At 34.6% G+C, this 22,861-nt stretch overlaps 1 protein-coding gene across 3 annotated transcripts in view; it reads right to left on the bottom strand.

Annotated features, from left to right (window-relative positions):
• Positions 1-22,861, bottom strand: part of gab2 (GRB2-associated binding protein 2) — a 78,458-nt gene that overhangs the window by 39,704 nt on the left and 15,893 nt on the right. Inside the window, exons 1-2 of one of the 3 annotated variants that reach the window (XM_067366069.1) lie at positions 18,566-18,668; positions 2,421-2,724 (exon numbers count right to left, since the gene is read on the bottom strand). In XM_067366069.1, the coding sequence (XP_067222170.1) occupies positions 2,421-2,724; positions 18,566-18,613 (352 nt within the window). In that variant the 5' untranslated portion in view covers positions 18,614-18,668. Of the gene's footprint in view, positions 1-2,420; positions 2,725-5,496; positions 5,591-18,565; positions 18,669-22,861 lie in introns of those variants that run through there. The other 2 variants (XM_067366070.1, XM_067366068.1) reach the window with 2 other exon arrangements.

Genomic DNA, 22,861 nt, shown 5'->3' with positions numbered 1-22,861 from the left:
TCCTGAAGCAGTGTTTTGAAATCGGCCATCACTTTATAAGTCGTTATTTTGTTTTTTTTGGCGCACCAAAAATATTTTATAATCGCTTTATAATATTAATATTGAACCACTGTACTCACATGAACTGATTTAAATATGTTTTTAGTACATTTATGTATCTTGAGAGAGGAAATGCCATTGCTCCCTATGCAGACCTCACGGAGCCATTGGATTTCATCAAAAATATCTTAATTTGTGTTCCGGATATAAACGAAGGTCTTACAGGTGTGGAACGGCATGAGGGTGAGTAATAAATGACAGAATTTTGGGGTGAACTAACCCTTTAATGGGTGTTATATGATAAAGGTCTAAAACATTGGACAAATAAAAAAAAAAGATCCAGAAACATTTTGTCATTTAAACATGATTTTATATTATCTTTATATTAGTATTTTTTTCTTGTTATTTTAATGTTTTTTTTATCTTGAAATGTAATTATTTTCTCTTTATTCTCTCTATATTTTTAGGTTTTATTAAAATAATAATAATACAATAAAATAATAAATAAAATAATATTAATTTAGAATTTAAAAGTATTTTATATATATATATATATATATATATATATATATATATATATATATATATATATATATATATATATATATATATATATATCTATATATATATATATATATATATATATATATATATATATATATATATATATATATATATATAATTTATTTTTTTTTTTTTAATAGAAGGTAAGTGTGGGAGCTGAGGGTGTTTTTGTTTTCGTGTGACCCAGAAGTCAAGAGCTGCTGGCTGGCCTGTTGAAAAAGGTCAGATAAGGTTCTCATGCTTTGGACAGTGACTGCCAAAAACCACGCATGACTTTCTCATTACAAATACCATCGACCTCTATTGCTCATCGAGTGAAAATGTACACACCTCGGTGGGTGGAAACTGATCTTTTTAACAAGAAAACATGGAGCAAATAATACAATGACATCTAGGACACTTGCTGCAGTTAATGTATACCCCCTAAAGACCATGTATCAACCATCATACATGAATAATACAAATCTGTCTGAAATTAGTTCAAGGAGATTGTGTTTAAAAGAAAAAAACACAGAGAGAACAGACTGGTATATCAAGAAACTGCCCTAGATAATAAAGATGATAGATCATTTGAGTCATCATTGTGTATATTAAAGTTCCCACACCCATTTAACAATGAACATTAATTACTTTATGATCATTCCCATTGTTCAAGAATAACATCACAAACACCAACATTTTCAACCTCTTGGTTTGCTTTTCCTCTATATCAAAAGGTCCACAGTGTGCAGAATGGCCCAAGTTTTCACACTCTTAAGGAGTTTTCACACCTGGCTCGTTTGGAGCATTTATTTTAGAACCAGGTGCATTTTTTCCCCTTAGTTTGGTTCGTTTAGGCATATATGAACGCGGCAATCATGCTCGGATCCGCACCAAAATAATCCGTCCGAGATCAACTGAACGAGGTGGTCTCTGCTTGATTGCAAACAAATTCTGGAGCAGTTTGCTTGTGGTGACATTTATTAATTTTGGTCAGTTTAAAAATGTTGCCTTGTGAAAGCATACTGAACCAAGAAGAAATCCCAACATTGTAACAACTTTAATCCTTGTTTCGAAACAAAGCAAAAAATGTACAGGTGTGAAAACTAACTAACTATCTATCTATCTATCTATCTATCTATCTATCTATCTATCTATCTATCTATCTATCTATCTATCTATCTATCTATCTATCCATCTATCTATCTATCTATCCATCTATCCATCTATCCATCCATCCATCCATCTATCTATCTATCTATCTATCTATCTATCTATCTATCTATCTATCTATCTATCTATCTATCTATCTATCTATCTATCTATCTATCCTGTTTTGTATTGTACATGAGGAAGTGTACTGTAATACACTGAGCCAGATCACAAACACAGTCCTCTTTATGTCAAAAACGACGGTCTCTAGAATAAACACTAGCTCCTGGCCTGCAATGATGGGCAGCGTTCACTCCCTTTTCTTAAACAAAACAAAAGGATGAAAAAAAAAAAATCAATAAACCTTTCAGACACTGCATCCATTTGGCAGGGCTGGTCCGGCCCGACTTTCTCAAATGACAGAGAAAAGAGGTGGTGAGGAAAATAGGAAAGCAATAAGAAATGGTATCAGGTTACTTGAGATTGTATTCTATCTGTCATATCATCAGCTCAGAGAAAAACTATCAGATGAGAGCAGTGCTACTGTAAAACCTCATAGATAATGGCATGAATACATGGAATCTACTGTAACTGCCTATAGGTGAACATATAGACATGAGCTATATTCATCAGAATCAACCCCAAAGTGTTGATTGTGAAGACAAACATTGATGTGATTCTCCTACCATGATGATTGTCCTCTGACTGGTTGAATCCACACAGCTGGCAGATAGAGCGAACCCAGCGGTTCATTTCCTCCTCCGTTTCTGCCACCAGGTAGAAGGTTCTCTCGGCCGTCTTGATGTCGAACACAAAGCTGTCCTGGAACTCTTTGCGTTTGAAGGTGAGGCCTGCGTCCACTTGCTCGCAGCAGTGCAGGTCGATGATACGAATGGGCTTTTTAGCATGGTCACTCTTGTAATACTCGAGAACATCTGGGTCTCCACTCATGCGCCCGCTGCGCAGGATAAACCAGCGCTTCTTCCAGGCCTGTAGATACAATAAGAACAATGATTTAATAACGTTTATGGTAAACCAACAATTCAAATTCAGATAGATGAACAGTAATAAAAACACTAAAACCAGAAATATTGTGAAATATTATTACAATTTAAACTGTTTTCTATTTGAATATATGTCAAAATGTAATTTGTTCCTGTGATAATGAACTTTCAGCAGTGATTACTCCAGTCCTTCAGAAATAATTCTAATATGCTGATTTTTGCTCAAGAAATTATCAATATTGAAAATAGTTGTGCTGCTTAATATTTTTGTGGAAAGCTTGAACCATTTTTTGTAACATTATAAATGCCATTTGATCAAATTAATGCATCCTTCATTCTAAGAAACAGCTGTAAAAAAATAAATTACACATTAAAATAACGTTTTCCATTGAAACAGTAATATACAATAAAAACAATGCATTCTGGGTAATATTTGTCTCAAAAACGACAAATAATGTGATACAGAATGCACTGTAATATACAGAAGTAATTTACCGTAAAAACAATGCATTCTGGGTAATATGTCTCGAAAACGACAAATAATATGATCCGGAATGCACTGTAATATACGAAAGTAATTTACCGTAAAAACAATGCATTCTGGGTAATATGTCTCGAAAACGACAAATAATATTACCCAGAATGCATTGTCACGTTACATTACTGTTTCAATAGAAAACGTTTCAATATTTTACTGTGTAAATTTGTTTCATAATTTCTTACTGAGCCCAAACTTTAGTGTATACCATTATAATAAATTATAACAAATATAATAATATGATACTAATTGTAATAAAATCTAATAATAGTTTACAAAAAAGTCATTATTTAATATACAATTTTACATTATTACATTATAAATAATATATATACAACAATTCAAAAAATGTATGATTTTAAAACAATGTTTCACTGAAAAAAATAGCATAAAGTATAATTTTAATTTCATAAGAGTGAGTAAACTTTTTATTTGGGGGGGTGATTTCTGTGAATAACTGTTTAATTAAAAATCAAATGTAAGATATAGGCTTTGTATTTCATAGTTCGCTTTTAGTGACAAAAGGCTTGCAGGTTTTTTGTTTTTCTTATTTTGTGATGCTGCGTTTTCATTATAGTACTTTGTAATTTATTGTCTCATTATACTGTTAATTTCAATAATAATACAGAAATAATGAACTACACTACAAAAAAATGAAGCTTCTCAATGTGAAATTCTCCTTTAAAAAAAAAACAGTTAAATAATTCTTCAGTTTGTGCTTAGTTTTTGCTGATCAAACCCAAGATTGGGCTGTAAGTGTGTTTGTGTGGGTGTGCGTTCCAGTTGTGTGTGTGTGACAGTGGCTTATTTGAGACAGGTGCTACTCCCACACAGTTTCCTGCTCAGATCGAGCTTTGAGGGGGAGACAAACACAAACACACGTTGAGTTTTCATGTTGTATGCTGATTTTTCATAATAGTTTGCACTGTAAAAAAAAGCGTCTATTCTATCCCGACCTCTAAACCTACCCATCACAGAAAACTTTCTGCAATTTTACATTTAAAAAAAAGAAATAAAACATAAATAAAAAATAATAAATAAGTAATTTAGTATGATTTATAAGATGTTTTTTCTCATGTGGACCAAAAAAAATCCATTTTGGATTTTGCAGGGGCTACCTGAACCACACACACGCAGTGCATAACCTCCATCATGACAACTGTAATAATGGCATGCACACTCCTGTGAGTCTGTTTGATGATCCATGAAATATTACGTGACACATGCACACCACACTTCCTCAGCAAGAACAAATACAAGGATTCCCGCTCATGTATAAACACACAGGTGCTTCATTCGTAGGAATTCCCCTGATTTGAATATAAATGAACTCTCCTGCTGTAAACACATGCAACAGAAAAACATTGTAGGTCTAAAGATTAATTGGAGGGGGAAAAAAAAAAAAAAAATTAATTAATTTATATATATATAATCTTTATTATATTTGTAAATCTTTCTCCAGAAGTCATGTGATTTCAAAATGGCCACCATCAAGAGGGGGAGACCCACAATGTGTAGAATAAAACATTATGTATATACTTCATTTTTTGCAGTTCAGTATTTCTGTATTATTAAAATGATCAGTTTACTATAATAAAATAAGGATAAAACCAAATAAGAAAAACATGTCTGATTTTTATGCCACAATATTGTCATAAATAAACATTTAAAAGAATAGTTCACCTAAAAAAAAAACAAACTCATTTACTCTCATGAAACTAAAATAAATAGTTTTTGCTGAGGTTTTTTCAGTGAAACACAAGACAATTATTGAAATGTAGGTTCAATAAATGTTTTATATATGATAATAATGTAAACCTGTATATTAAATATGTTATTTTTGTAAACTATTACTAGGCATGGTAACTATTATACATGCTACATTATCTTTTAGAAAGACAGACAGACAGACAGACAGACAGACAGATAGACAGATAATAGATAGATGATAGATAGATGATAGATAGATAGATAGATAGATAGATAGATAGATAGATAGATAGATAGATAGATAGATAGATAGATAGATAGATAGATAGATAGATAGATAGATAGATAGATAGATAGATAGATAGATAGATAGATAGATAGATGTTGTGCACCATAGAGAGTTATTCTGGCATTGACAGAACAAAGTACAGAAAGAAACAGCCGGATGATGGAAAGAGGTTCTGTGGCCCAATGCCAGAAATTTACTTCCGCCCCATGTCGCTCACTCACTGTGTCTCTCTCTCTCTCTTTCTGACATGCAGGATCCCACAGGCTTTCTTTCTTCCATCAACACACACACACACAAAGCCACCTCCGCCACCAAACCAGGGAACCAAGGACACTGTTTCCACTAACCACTACACCCCCGCTCTTCCCGGTCCTGCATCCAGCCTCACTGTCCGACAGGAAGCGGAAAATGGATCCCACTACACATCCTGTGTTTTCTCAAGCCTGCTGTTGACCTACCCCTCACATCACTCCTCTCACTCCATTCGGCCTGTCGCTCACAGAATAGAGCACTAACACACTGCTTACTACCTGCTTTTTTAAAAATAGTGTGTGAAACAGTCTGCAATGTGCAATGGTCAAACCATTTAAAAAGTTACGAGAATAGGAATTCTTGTTGGTTGTCCAAAAGAGAATTTGTACAGTAAACACACTGTATACTACAGAAATAGTAGTTTGTTAGGATAGTATGAGCATTATAACATCACTGCCTGTCACTCATTTTCTGCTGTACCCTCTGAATATGACCGCTATCAGATCACTCAGAAGTGAGGATGTGCTGACAGGAAATTAACAGTGGCTCCAAATTTAGATGCAGTTTAGTTGTAAATATCTGAGAACTGAAGTTGTTTCTGCTCGTGTGATTTTAGAGATTTTTTTTCCCCCTAAGTTTTAATTAATATTTACACATGATTGCTAATTTTCTCTTTGAAATTTTACATGATACACATGCACACTGCCTCAGCAAATATATACACTAGGGTTTCCACTCATGTATAAACATACAGGTGCTTCATGCGTTGGGAATTTCCCTGTTTTGAATGTAAATTGACTCTTCTGTTGTAACCACATGCAGCACGACTGTAACAATGATGAAGTTCACAATGGTCATTTTCATCAACAACACTAGGGATAATGTGCATTGTGCATGGTTTTGTATGATTGCATAAATCTGATATAGTCCCAATTATCATGGCTACTTACCAAATAAATGGAAACAATGGAAATTATATATTGATTTGAAATTATTTTCGTATGTGAGAAGAGTGTGGCATGGACATGAAAATTAGTGGTATAGGAGATTGGTTATCAGATAAACTGTTATAGTTAAGTGGACATTATTAGGGCGGTCAATCAATAAAAACAAATATAACAGAACATTTATCATATTTATCACATATGAATAAGAGATGAAACAGATACTGATTTGACGATGGTCGAAATGGTTTAACGAAACCATAAAAAAATTCTGAACAGTTAGTATTAACGTTTCATATGCCATACGAAACAAACAAAATTTTCATTTCTCTTTAATCAACGTCACAAGGATGATGTGTAGAGTTTAATGACCATGACTGCATTGGTCTGACTAATTATCTCACTTATTACATGGCTGTTTATTAAATAAATAAATTAAAATAAAATACTGTTTGGAGTTAAAACTATAGGCTATTATTGTGTGCAAAGACAAATATAGGACTATCAAAATATAAATATATGACGTTATAAATATATAAATGATATGACGTTAACTAATTAAGTTAATTAGAATTAATCACATATGTGACCATGGAATAAATAAGCTTTCCATTGATGTATGGATATGACAATATTTGGCCGAGATACCACTATTTGAAAATCTGGAATCTGAGGGTGCAAAAAAATCTAAATATTGACAAAATCGCCTTTAAAGTTGTCCAAATGAAATCCTTAGCAATGCATATCCACTCACAAAAATACATTTTTGATATATTTACAGTAGCAAATATGTAAAATATCTTCATGGAACATGATCTTTACTTAATATCCTAATGATTTTTGGCATAAACTAAAAATATAATTTTGACCCATAGAATATATTGTTGGCTATTGGTACAAATGTACCCGTGTGACTTATGACTGGTTTTGTGGTCCAGGGTCACATACATGCATATAAAATCCTCCAAATAAAGAGCAAAAACATTATTGAAGACACACACTATAATAACACTGACTAATCAGATTATCAGAAGAGATCGCAGTATTTCAGAGAGCTGTGTAATAATTTCCACCACTAATAACCTGTTCTGATAAAATTCTATTTTTGAACCATCAGATAAGAGCAAACACATGCGCCAAAAAACAAACTCATCTTTCCATGTCCTCTGTGCTTATTCCCTTCAGACTGATAAATGATACTGCAGACATTACTGTCTACACGCAGCTGAACGACCAAAGATTATGGGAGTAAAAACAATTTATCAACTTGATCAATTCCACAAAAGCGCAAAAAGACACAGACATAGGGCAGCTGGATCCTGTGCAGTGCAGGGTTGACTGCTTACAAATTGTAGTCCATTACTGATTCCAAATCACATTAAAAAAAACAACAAAAAAAAAAACAATAAAAAACAGCATGTTGTTGTCAAAGTTTCTTGTGAGAAAATCTTCAGAAAAATGAAATATAGTTCATCAGTTGTAATCTAATTGTATTTTTATGATACTTTTAGGTTGTTTTTTTGGTTAGAGCACCTTTTAAATATGGAAAAAAAGCAGCTAGGATATTCCTCAAATTAGGCAGAAATAAGGTCATCCGAGTTTGGAATGAGTGGAATGAGGATGAGTAAATGACAGAAGAGAAATTATATTTACTGTGATAGAGTTGTTTACTGTATAGGCATAACACGTTTCACTTTCAGTTTAATCAGTCATTGCTATGGATTGGCTAAAATCAGTTTTCTGGAAATACCTCAGCTAGGTTAATCTTTCTTTCCTCTAAATAATGTCAGTTTACTCGGTAGATTAGTGATGGGCTTTTGTTGTTGTTTGAACACATCCGTAGTAGATCCTTGTTTGTGGTTTTTGGTGTGGCAGCTTTGAGGTTTGAGAAGCTTTTGAGGGCGGAGCTTCTCTGGCCAAACCAATTCACAGCAGGGCACAATGTACCGTCAATACGCACAGACATGACGTAACATTCACCTGACGACACACATATACAACCAAAGACCTGCTCCTTGTCATTAAATAATTTCTGTAGACTATACATCCCAGTTTTGCTCCATCTAACTGATTGGTTTGTTTTATGAGTGAGTGAGTGAGTGAGTGAGTGAGTGAGTGAGTGAGTGAGTGAGTGAGAGCGCAAAGAAAGAAAGATGAGAGCAAAACAGGGATGTGGAGAGGGAGAGGCAATCACTTTAGTGCATCTCACCCTCGTCTCATTTGAATTTATGGCACTCTCATGGCTGTAACATGACTAAATGAGATTTGGAACAAAGCCCAGTTCAGTTGAAGGAGGTCTGCATGACCCAGCTGGCTCACAACTACCACATTTAGCACATATGTCACTGCTGGTCTTAGATTAGTGGAGCCTTTTATGTACTTTACAGGCACTGAGATTTGTTCCATTTTTAACCATTAACGAAATAACTTGTAGTTTGGTTCTTTTGGTCCCCACCAAAACAAGAAAATAATATATTTAGTCCTGATTCACTTAGCATTTACACTGTCATTTTTAAGACCGAACATAAAGATACAAAAACAAACAAACAAACAAAAACGTAATTTGAGACGGAACTTAACGAACATCCAAAACAATGCTGTGTTCTGGGCTAAATGCGCTTGTTATATGTATGTGTAGGTATGAGGGCATTTTGACCAAAATAACTAAAAATAATAATAATAATATTAATTTACACAGTAAAATACTGTTTTCCATCGAAACAGTAATATACCATAAAAACGATGCATTCTGGGTAGAGTTGTCAAAAATACCAACTTCAGTACCAAGTCGGTACGTATAAGGGCATTTTGACTAAAATAACTGTAAAAATAATAATAATATTAATTTACACAGTAAAATACTGTTTTCAATTGAAACAGTAATATACAATAAAAACGATGCATTCTGGGTAGAGTTGTCAAAAATACCTACTTCAGTACCAAGTCGGTACGTATGAGGGCATTTTGACCAAAATAACTAAAAATAATAATAATAATATTAATTTACACAGTAAAATACTGTTTTCCATTGAAACAGTAATATACCATAAAAAAGATGCATTCTGGGTAGAGTTGTCAAAAATACCAACTTCAGTACCAAGTCGGTACGTATAAGGGCATTTTGACTAAAATAACTGTAAAAATAATAATAATATTAATTTACACAGTAAAATACTGTTTTCCATTGTAACAGTAATATACCATAAAAACGATGCATTCTGGGTAGAGTTGTCAAAAATACCAACTTCAGTACCAAGTCGGTACGTATAAGGGCATTTTGACCAAAATAACTGTAAAAATAATAATAATATTAATTTACACAGTAAAATATTGTTTTCCATTGAAACAGTAATATACATCATATACATCATATCCTGTTTTTGGTTCGTATACATGTCTTTGGTCAGTGTTACATTTATATTTTATTTGAACCACACCAGAGTTAGTTTGGAAGCAGACCGAGACCCATCTTTACAAGGGTCTCCGCTTGTTTGGTGCGCACCAGGGTTCGGATGGCAGCGTTCACACTTATTCAAATGAACTTCAATAACAGAACAATCGCACCAGGGTTCGTTTTAGTCAAACCAAACCTGCCAAGTGTGAACACACCCTTCAAATTAAAGGAATAGTTCATCCAAAAATGAATCTGTCATTATTTACTCACCCTCATGTTGTTCCAAACCCATTTGATTTTCTTCAACCGTGGAACACAAAAGGAGACATCATGAAGATTTTTTTCCAAACAATGAAAGTGATGGTTTCAGGATTGATTCCAAAAAGGACTATATGCACATGCATTTATATTCCAAGTCTTCTAGAGCCATACAATATCTTTGTGTTACAAACAAGCCAAATCTAAGCTGTAATTCACTGAAAAGCAAGCTTGACAGCCGTGGTCACTATTCACTGTCACTTTAATCTTGACCACACATCCTAAAGACTTTCAATGAATTTAAGGTCTGGACTCAGAGGTGCCAATTCATGTGTAAAAATGATTCTTCATGCAACCATTCATTCACAATTCGAGCCTGATGAATCTTGGCTTTGTCATACTGCAATATGGCCATAATGCATCTTCCAGTATTATAAAGAATGATGATAGCGATCATATGAGTGATATATGGCATGTTACTAAAGGTGGTAGTCAATGGGAAATGTAATGGCATCCAGAGGTTCATTATTGATTGGGCACTCCTCCTGCCAGCACACATGCCATCTTCATGAGCCTAAATGGAAACATGGCAAGTCTAATCATGCTCTGATCTGTGGCTCATCTTAAACTGGGTTGTCAATGTGGAATTCATAAATAATTTTTTAGTTATCCAGATGCTCAATAAACCCCACACTGAGGTTTAAATAAGCTAAATCTATTTCAGATTTGTGTAAAGGAAACAACGAAAGAAAAGGGAAAATCTGAATTGTTTTGAAAGAGCCACCTTCTAAAATTAGACACAAAAAACCCTTTTGTTTATTCTCTGGCCAAGGGTCTTTGTCTTTTCTGAACCGATAACTCACACAAACTCTATTTATAGGGAAACTAAACAATACTGAAGGAGAAACAAACAAACAAGACAGACTCGGGTCATCTAAAGAGGAACTCCGTGAAGCTCTTCCACAGGGGATGGGAAACAAATCAAGGGCAGATCAAAAGTGTGCTGAGGGTAATGAAAAGATAAATAGTATATTTTTTTATGATGTCTGAGGAACAAATATGGGTTTATATAAAACAATGTTTGTGCTGGCGACAAAGTGTTTTGTTGTGTAAGTGATTGTGTTTACTACAATAAGTTAAAGCTACAATATGAAGTTTTTTCGCCGCTAAAGGTCGCCTATTCAAAACAAAGGCGTAGCTTGATGATGCAGAGTTTGAGCGCGGATTCTTGGGAGATGTCCTCTTCACCTCACAGCTGGTGGAAAAGAATCGGGACAGGACTCGAGCAGAAATCATGTTCATGGATGAGATTATTAACGTTACTGTAGTATGAAGAAGCACAGGGCTGAGTGATGTTGGAGCTGAATGAGGCTGCTGGAGCGATTGTTAATGAGAGACAAGAGCGACACACGCCTCGAGAGCAGCGGAACTTTTATTATGCCGCAGTCACCGGCGCCGCTATTTCCTGTCAAGTGTATGAGGTAACACCACACTGTTTATCATATTAGATACATTTGAGAGTGTTGAAAGTGATGTTATAATGTTCGCTCGGCGGCTGCTGTTAGACACTGTTACACACTGCAGTAAGATAGATCGATTTTACAATATCATATTAATAAATGCTGGATGGCTTGTGTTGATAAATGGCATGCAATTCATTTTAAAACGGATTGTATGATGGAGAAAATGCTGTATTACTGTTACTAAAAATAAAGCTGCATCTGATTATGCTATGGTAGCTACTTGACAAAATAGTGTTTTTCTCTGAGGCATGGTAAAGCATGGTACTTTCGGAAAAATCAAGAAAATTAGATCTAAACGTGTTGATCTGTATAACAATAATTAGTTTTCTGTCTATATATGTAAACAAACAGTTGTTCCATTGTCTATTAAAACATGAAATATATTAAAGCATCTTTGGTGTTTCCATGGTTTTTCCATGGTTACGCGGGTATGACGCAATTGACAGGTGACTTCCGGGCGATTTTCACACGATTTACAAATAGTTGGAAACATTTGGGATATTGTAAATACTCAACAGAACAAAATATATAACACTGGCCTAGTGGTTTTTGCATATTTTACTGCAAAATTCGTACATATTGTGCCTTTAATACGTAACGATAGTATTATTGTTTTAATATCAATACATTAATTTGTACTGAAATTTTACAGTTGCAATCTAATATAAAATTATTATTATTATTTTAAATACTTACATTACTTACTTTTACAGTAAAATATTACAATAGTAATATGTCTTTTTGGTAATTATTTAAATTTTTATTTTGTATTAGCAATAATAATAATAATAATAATAATAATAATATTATATTAGGCCTATTATATAATTTAATAAATAGAATCACAAATTGTGCAGCCACAGCAAATCTGGAAATTATTTAAATCACATGTTCAAAAAAAAAAATCAATTTGATTTTTTCTCCAAATTATTATTATTATTATTCTAAAGACATATTGATATGATGACAACATTTTGGCTAAATTATTCAGCCCAACAAACAAGCACAGAAAATCTGGATTTGTTTTAAATCGCATTTTACACAATTTTTCACAATTTATTTCTAAAAAAAAAAAGCACTTCATTTAAGCCCTAATTGTGTATATATATATATATATTTTTTTTTTTTATTTATTTATTTTTTTTTTTTATATATATATAGTCACAAAACTTTGGCCAAATTGTACAGCACTTATTTCTGCATATCATGAAGCCCTAAATATCATTCTTATTATTTATTATTTTTAAGGACATTTTTGTTTAATTTTTCATGATAGTGAGAGTACGGTCATCAACATCATTTCATCTTATTAAGGGAGATTATCTACCTGAAGTGTCCCACCTGTAGTACCTGCTCCATACATACAGGCAAACACACAGCTGAGCAAACACATGACTGTTCAGCTGCGTCGCTCATCTAGACTCTACTTATATAAAGGTCAGGCCTCAGTGGCACACAGGGCGGTTGGGGGCTTTGTTTTAAAGCAGGCAGTGGCAGTTTGGCCAGGTAAACTTTGGGGCGAGCAGCTGCCTTTATGTAGGTCACATGGGTAAATCCTGTATACTCCAATATTACATCTCTTTCACTGTCATCTCCATATACTCTGATCAGAATCAGTTATGAAACAAAATCAATCTAAATTACTAAAGTTCACTCATAACTCCATAAAATGTTCATCTGACATGCTGTTGTCCAGCAAACTAATGTCTGTGACCACAGAGGCAACAGTTAATCGATAACAGGGTCACATGACAACACACATTCCAGGAATGAGCGACAGAAAAAGAAAGAGAGATGTGTTAAAGAAATTCCAAAACGATCGAGCAGCAGACACAGATGGATGCATGAAATCGTATGGGGTTTAGAATTGTATCATAATTCCAACCACAAATAAGTGTAAAGAGATTAATTAAAAAAATAAACAAATTCACAAATAAATAAAATGCGATTTGCAAATATGCTTTTATGTCACAAAAACAACTCTGCCTGGCATTAGCAGAAAAAAATAAAATAAAATAAATATCAAAATATACTTTTGATGTAAAATTATATCTGCCAGTAAAACAAACAAACCAAACAATTATTAAAATCTTAATTTTAATTTCAAATATCGTAAAAATGGCTGAAATTTTATGCACTATACTTTTATAATATTTATTAATATTCTGAATTAGCTTTTATTTTTAGATTTTCAGTTTTAATAGTGTTGTTCTGAGTTTTTAAAATACCTATTTATTTTTTATTTATTTTTAATTCAGTTTTTTTGTTTTAGTCATTTTTATGGAAGTTTTCCAGCATGAAATAAAATAAAAAAGGTAATTGTGACTTTTTATCTCACAATTCTGACCTTTTTTTTCACAATTGCGAGTTATAAAGTCAGAATTGCAACTTCAAATCTAACAATTCTGACTTTATAACACGCAACTGCGAGTTTGCGAGTTTAAATTTTGCAATTCTGAGAAAAAAAGTCACAATTACCTTTTTTTATTTTTTATTTAGTGGTGGAAACAAGCTTTCATACATTTTAGTACTTAATCTTAAACTAAATTACTTCACTTCTAATTTTCAAGCCTATCATATATTTATATATCATTTTATTTTAGCTTTATTTAAAGAAAACTATTTGACAATAGCAGAATTTTCTTAGCGATATGCTATTTACACTGGGTGAAAATAGGGATAGATTTGCATGTAAAGTATCAGTTCTTTGCAATAAGTGTAACAGTAATTAGATGCTGCCTATACTTTATATTGGCAGGTATTATTTGCACCTCAGTATTTTTGTACATTTACAGGATGCAATAATATTATAGAGTGTAAATGATTATATTTACTCAAATTATTAAAAGGATGCCGCCTTATTAGGAAAATAAAATCCCTCCCTACACCTTCCCCTAACCCTACACAATAAACACTTTTAATATTATTAATCACTCATTCGCAGTTTATTTCCACTATTAGAATATTATTCAAAAAAAGGCAAAAGGCTGATTCGAACCCGTGTCGATCGTGCACTTTTCTGCGCGGTTCTCTTTATGGCACTGTTTTGACGTGGGGGTGGAGTCAAGAGACGGGGGCAAAAAAGCTCAATACTTTATTTTTCCTTTGCAATTCTTTATTTTTGTTTGCTCAATTCTTTTTTTTTTTTTTTTTTTTGCAAAACTTTATTTTTGTGCAAAACTTTAAGGGATTAATTTGACACTGTGAGCCTTACTCACTACCGCTGCACCACTGAATTATGTATGTCTTTTTTTAAAACTTGAGTAGCTCAAACCAGCCATTGGTGGGTGGAGCTAGTGTAAATGGCGTTTGCTTACAAGGGCCGCTATTTGTACTATTTATATGAATCTGTTTTTCATCAAGCTGAGAAGCTCTACCAGTAAAATAAAACAATTCTAGGCAAGCACAAACAAATCTTTCTTTCACAACTCTTCTATGTAAATAACATAAATAGCAGCATAAGACTGCAAGAGTTTCACCATCATCATTACCACATCAACTAAGCTGTGAAGAACCAGATCAAAAATAAGTTCACTCTTGCCTGGATTCTTACATCTAGGGAAAGAGGGAGTTAAAAAAAAGTTTCAACAGAAAAGCAAAAGGTTCTTGTGTCACTAAGACAAACACTGAACTCCCACGTAGTATTTCATGAAGAAAGAGGAAACATGCACTTTATGTCTACATTATGCAAAGCTGTTAAAAGCATTTTTAAAATATCACCAGGAGCATTTCTGAGGCCAGTGATAATGTATCCCTCAGAAGTGTGAACAGTAAAGTGTGAATTAACAGAAATCACACTGCCTGATAACTACAGCTGTCCTGTAGCCTACTAGATTGTATTAATGCATTGTATAATGTCACACCAGACACCCACAAACAGTACTTTTATTGACTATTTGTATCACAAAAGTTATTACGATATCGTCCATTTTAAAGGTGCCCTAGAATTAAAAATTGAATTTATCTTGGCATAGTTGAATAACAAGAGTTCAGTACATGGAAATTACATACAGTGAGTCTCAAAACCATTGTTTCCTCCTTCTTGTGTAAATCTCATTTGTTTAAAAGACCTCTGAAGAACAGGCAAATCTCAACATAACACCGACTGTTACGTAACAGTCGGGATCATTAATATGTATGACCCCAATATTTGCATATGCCAGCTCATGTTCAAGGCATTAGACAAGGGCAGCCAGTATTAACGTCTGGATCGGTGAACAGCTGAATCATCAGACTAGGTAAGCAAGCAAGAACAATAGTGAAAAATGGCAGATGCAGCGATAATAACTGACGTGATCCATGATAACATGATATTTTTAGTGATATTTTGTAAATTGTCTTTCTAAATGTTTTTTTAGCATGTTGTTAATCTACTGTTAAATGTGGTTAAAGTTACCATCGTTTCTTACTGTATTCACGGAGACAAGAGCTGTCGCTATTTTCATTTTTAAACACTTGCAGTCTGTATAATTCATAAACACAACTTCATTCTTTATAAATCTCTCCAACAGTGTGTAATGTTAGCTTTAGCCACGGAGCACTATCAAACTCATTCAGAATCAATGTAAACATCCAAATAAACACTGTACTTACACGATTAGACATGCTGCATGATGAACACTTTGTAAAGATCTATTTTGAGGGTTATATTAGCTGTTTGAACTTTGTTTATGCTGGTTAAGGCTCCGGGGGCGGAGAACACGAGTTTTAAAGGGGCCGCGCAAGGAATCGGTGCATATATAATTATAGCTCAAAATAGGCAGATAAAAAAATTAATACAAAATGGGGTATTTTGAGCTGAAACTTCACAGACACATTCAGGGGACACCTCAAGCCCCGTTCACACCGCCAGCGACTTTTTCGCTGCATGTCGCTAGTCTCCTACTGTGAAGTCGCTTGTGGGCGTCCCTAGTGCTGTCGCTCTAATGTCATTGGTAGACTGCACATCTGATCATATCTATAGAAAATGCAATCACAAATGATATATAAAACTAAGAAATCATTCTAATTTGACAAGGAATTAGGTTTAAAATAATTAAAAGTAATATTCTGCTGTTGTAGAGTGTTGTGACTGCAGAGCTTGGTGCATTAAATAATTAACTAGATTAACGATCGGTCTATCAACAAATTAAACTCACTCATACTGTCAAAAATACTAAAATGTCATTCGAATTTGACAAATAATCAATTTTCTTGTCCCTAATAATAAACACAATGCAGGGGAAACTGTAATATGAACTGCAGCAGTGCTAAATTGCTCACAGCATCATATAATAACAACACAAAATGTATGAATCAAACTCACAAGACTGCCGACCGTTTCTTTTCCACGCATCATTTAATTATATCCATGTATGTACAGTCAAATCCTATAAAACAGTGAAATCGCTCCGGAACTATTCCTGTCTGTCTTGCCTGCACTCAAGACGGTGACGTGAGCCCTAGAGAGCTTCATTCCTATTGGCTATCGCTCACGAAATTCGCTCCTGATTTGCATAAAGTTGAAATATCTGAACTTTTGTCGCTTGTATCTCGTTGCTTGACACGCCTACATTCCGTCGCCAATGGTCACTGTCGCTCTTGTCGCCGGAAGTCGCCAGCGCTCCATTGAAATGAATGGGATCCTGTCGCTTTGTCGCTGCTTGTCGCTGGCGGTTTGAACGGGGCTTTAGACTTATATTACATCTTTTAAAAAGACCTTCTATGGCACCTTTAACTATTTTCCTAGCAAAATAAATGAATAATATCTAGGCACTCGACTCACAATTGATTCCAACAGAGTCTGATGTTAGCATGTTGCTAAGCTAACAATGTGATATTCTAATAAGAATAAAAACAAATGTTGGGTAAGCCAACTACTATTTAATAACACTGAACCTTTTTAGTGATAATTTTCAGTATTAAAAGTGTTTAATTTATTCATAATCAACGTGTCTCTTGTCTTGACCCATCATCTTGGATTTAAGTTTTCTCTGAGCTTGTCTAAATGCATTGTGGGATTCCCTTTTTGCAAATGATACATGTGACAGTGCTTTAAAACTTGATAAAACTGCTTTTAGGAAGCAGCAGGCAGTTAGTCCTGCATTTTCATTTTTTCCCATTGTGTATTTAACGTTTCTTTTTTTTGGCATACGAGGACAAGCATTGATTTGTGGCTAAAATCTGTTGTACTGGACTTTCCCCTTCACACTTGTTTTAACAGACATGTCTAGTAGATGTTTTGTTGCACACCACAGACACTTAATCTACACACACACACACACATACACCAACACAGCTGGATGTGACTGATTCAGGCTAGTTCCTGCATGCTGAGCAGGTGTCACATCTCTGTGTTTACACAAGTGACATCAGTTTATGACATTGGAAAGTCGTTAAAATAAACTCTCGGCGTGTGACTGTAGGCTCTAAAGATGGCTCACCATTTACATATTGTCCTGAAAATCAATGTACATACACATCGATAAAACATAAGACACCAATAAAACAGCTTGTAAACAACATACTGTCACGTTTACCTCAGAAAAGCCATTCATTGTCCTTAAACTCGATAATTAGCTAGAAAAAAAAAACTCCCGACGGGAGAACTTTAGTAAATATATGCACTATTTTACATATTCATTTTATTTTAAATTAACCTGATGTCTTCATTATTTAGTTTATGAATAAATCTGTCATGAAAACAAGTTATTACAACCACCATTGAAATGTTTATATTTCAACAACATAATACATCCTTATATCATTTAAAATTTGGTATAAAATTGTTTTATGTGCAATGTAAATGTTTATATACAAAGTTATTATATATAAAGTTATATAAAGTTATTATTAAAGGCACAGTATATAAGACTTTTGGATTAAGATTTCCAAAAACCACTAGAACAATGTTATATATTTTGTTGACTTGTGTACTTACAGTATCCCAAATGTTTCCAACAATGTTTAAAGGGGTCATGAACTGCATTGTTTTATTGTTTTATAATGTTTCCTTGGGTGCACTTATAATGTTAATATAAATTTTACATCAAAAATAAAATAAAAAAAGGCATTTTTCCTACCCTCATTTTAGCCCTCTGATTTGAACGCTGTGTTGGAACGTGTCTGCAGTGAGACTTCAGTGTAAACGCCCACTGCTGTGATTGGCTAACATCTTTGCATATGAAATAGCTAAGTATTACTCTCTCAAAAACATTTTTACTCACTGCTCTCAAGGTTAACTAATTGTGTAAAGTGTTGATTATATTTAGATCTATGGCATTAGGATTGTGGCATGAAGTGTTGTTGAGACATGTTGTTGAGTGCATGAAAGCAGGGATCTCATCATTGCAACTTAATTTCTGCACACTAACGAATGCTTTCATCATAACTAACAGTACAAACACAATGTAAATAAGAGATTCGTTAAATAAAACGGGAGTTTTGGCGCAAGTCCAGAACTCAGTCACTGATAAACTTGCGCTGTTTGATTGACAGCTCCAGAGATTGTAAAGGGAGCGTTCTTTGATCTATATAATTTAATCCCTACGTTGAAGTTTTTTTTATCCGCTGTGAGGTGAAAAAACAAACAAAAAAAACATTGTATATACTTCCATTACCAGATATAAGCCAGCTATAATACTGTTTACAGCTTCTCATAAAGATTCAGGAGATTTAACTTGATTACGGTAACACACGCTCTAAGCAGTAGACCATTCACAACAGACTGGGACGTCTGACCAATCAGAGTAGACTGTGCTTTTCAGAAAGGTGGGCTTTAAAGAGACAGGAACTAAGTGTTTCAGGCAGAGGGTGAAAAGACGTGCTGTACAGCAGCAATGTACAGTATGATAAAAATGTGTTTTTTGAACTTTAAATCATGTAAATGTATTCTAGCAGAGCTTAATATGGGCACTTTAAGATTTGTCTTCAATGGAATAAAGGGGTCTAGGCCAAACTGACGGTGTTCAAGAAGGTAGCTTTCTCCTGGAATTCGCCCAACCAATATTCATCCATCAGACTACAAGATGGTAAAGCGTGATTCATTGCTCCAGAGAATACGTTTCCACTTCCCTAGAGTCTAATGGAGGCGCACTTTACACCATTCCCGCCAAAGCTTCATATTATGCATGGTAATGTGAGCCCTGCGAATAAAACAGCTTAAAGCCAGACTAAGCTGGTTTGTTATTCTCAGCTGGTCCTCCAGCCAAACCAGTGCCCAAAACTCCTCTAAAACTAGCTAAACAAACCACCCTAACCAGGTTGGGAGACCAGCTGATCAGCCATAGAAACTCAATGCATGAAACATACGGTAAACAAATCTTTGCAGTCTGGAACTCAGTAATGCATGTTGATTTTTACGCACAATGTCCTCTGAACACAGTGGTCCTGTGGTTGAGCTGCTGCTTCTAGACATTTTCATTTCACAATAACAGAACTTGTGGTTGACCACGGAAGGTCTGATTTGTTGGAAAGGTGGCATTCTATGAGTGTCACTTTGGTACAGACCGTTCAAGTCTGAATGGTTGCCAATGGAGTTTGCAGTAGCTGCATGTTTGATTTCATGCACCTGTTAGAAATGGATGTAACTGAAATAGCCAAAAGCATTAACTGAAAGCAGGTGTTCACATTACTTTGGCCATGTAATGCATGTACATCCTGACTTTCAAGGCAAACTTCCCAAGCATTCATATCTGGGTCAATGAGCCAACGAGTGTCTGAGAGGAACACTCTTTTATAAGGTTTTGGACATTTTTATACCATTTTCAACAAAAGTTCAAGTTAGTGACAACCAGAGTCAATTAATTAAAATTGAAATAAATGTTAATTCAGAATTTTAAATCATGTTGAACAAGTTGTATGCATTTTTAAAATATTAAAAAAAGAAATTAGTTTGGTTAAAAAAATGAGCATCGCTCTTGCGTTCTACTGTGTCATGACTTTTGGGATGAGCAAACAAAATGAAGAGTGATTACATTTACTTCCTGAAAGAAATCTCATAGCTCTTGCAAAGAGGGTGCAGATGAAAAAGGGAGCAAGACGAGAAGCGAAAGACTGACAGATTAAAGACAGAGGACCATTTAAGCTGATTAGAGTCTTATTCTGCTTGATGAGCCGAGCTGCAACTGCAACCTTCTGCATTCATCTGGCCAATAGTCTCTTCGACAAGAGCGACCGTATCAAACATTGAGCCCTGATGAGCAAAAGACACATGCGTCACCTCTGAATGAAGCCATTGGGTGCTGATAACTAGATCCAATCAAACGCATTTAGTCGACTCCTACTCGTATTTGAAAAACTCTAAAGCTGGGGTTGAATGCGCGCCCTGATCAATTCATAAAGCCATGCATGAGAGTGTTGAGTGACAGCAAAGCATTCTGTCTCATCAGAACTCTTTGTGTCACTTCCTCTGCTCTCTGCCATCTGTGCTGTTTTTGTGTTTGAAAGCTGAACTAGAGTCAGCAGGGCACACTTCAGTTGGGTTTGACTCAAAGCATGACAGCTTTCTAATGAGGACGAGATGGGCGTACAACATAAGCCGCCTGAAATCTCTCTTGTTTGTCAGGTTGACTTCATCAGAGGCAGATTGTATCGTACGTTAATTAGCGCTGCCGAATGAACAGTCAACTGAAGCAACCCTGCTGAGGAGAGAGACGCTGTCACTTTAGGGGGTGACTTTAAAAGGTTGAGCTCAACTGTTTTAGTGGGCCACATCCTCAGTCACATAAACAAACCAAGCTGACCTGGACATGGTGGTTTAAACCGCATGTTGTGCAATAGGAGATGTTGCAACCAAGCACACCTTTGATGCGCATTGAAAGTTGAAGAAAGATGCTTACAACGTGCAGAACCGATGGATCGTGGTTATGTTATGTTCCATATCCTTGGCCCTTTTTTAAACTCTTTCCTCACCACTTTTTCCGACAATCCATGTTTACACATCTTCTGAAATAGAACAGAATCACTGGATCCAAAATTTTCAAAAAAAAAGAAGCAGAAACAAGCAACAGAATATCAACTAAACATTGTTCAAAAAGCTGACAAAAACAACATAAGTGTGGTTTAAGCAGGGCTTGACATTAACTTTCTTGCTCCCATTCACAGTGGCTAGTGGTTTTTCCAAAAGTTTTTTTTACTACTCAGCATTTTCACTAGCCACAATATTGCCATTGATACCATGGGGAAAACTGTTGTATAGATATTTTTAATATTATCTCATAATTTGGCAGCAAGTATATTAGGCTGCTGTCACTTTAAGACCTGACAAACAGATCCATTATACTGTTACACATGCATTTCTCTTTCTCAAAATACAGCACTTCCTTTAAATATCAGTCTGTTTCTGAAGACTTGGTTTAAGATTTAATATTTTAAATGTCATCATTTAGAGCTACATTTTGTTGCATAAATAAAGTTTCATATATTGCATGTTAAGTGCAAGCAAAATACATTATGCAGTCGTGCAACGGTTCATCCATTTGAAGAACTTCACACCTCATTTTGTCTTGATTCTTGATGCAGATAAAGATGTGTGAAATTCAGGTTGCTCACAGACAACAAGAATGATTAACCAGTCCATCAGGAGTGTGCGAACTGATCCACACAGGGAGAAATGCAACAGGCTGCCTCTGCATTTCACTGGTGGGTGATAATGATTTAACAGAATCGGTGGGGAGTATCACAGGGTGCTTTGTTTTTACAAGGGCACACATCAAATCTACAATCCACTGAACACACTGCTGACATATTAGAAGGTGCATTTACATTTTCTTTTGTTTAGTTTCACCTCAAGAAATAACCTGTACTTTTAGAAAATATGTTTATAATATGTTTATAATATGTTAATATGTTTATATGTTTGAATTTGTGTGATGCTACATCCACACCATTAGATGTCAGTATAGGCTCCAACACTGTTGTTATCAGTCAATAAAAAAATAAAATAAAAAAAAAGGTGTGTTCATGCTACGTCGGAATAACTGTAATTAAAAGCATTCATGTCCTCGTAGAACTCGTAATTACAAACTTTTCTGAGAGATCCAACTTGTACCACCTGACCAGTGCAACATCATGTGGTAACTCTCAAAACGGCAGCGGCTTCAGAATTATAATGTAGTCATAATGATTTCAATAATTGACTATTGTTAATGTCTTAATAATGCAAGATTAATCTGAAAATAAACAAAGATACAGTTTACTGTGGCCAGCACAGGGTCTAATGTCCTGCTAAATAAAC

This window comes from Chanodichthys erythropterus, chromosome 17, assembly GCF_024489055.1.
Source record: "Chanodichthys erythropterus isolate Z2021 chromosome 17, ASM2448905v1, whole genome shotgun sequence".
Lineage (NCBI taxonomy): Eukaryota > Metazoa > Chordata > Actinopteri > Cypriniformes > Xenocyprididae > Chanodichthys > Chanodichthys erythropterus.
Note: the sequence above shows the minus strand (reverse complement) of the source record. Positions and strands in the feature narration are given on the sequence as shown.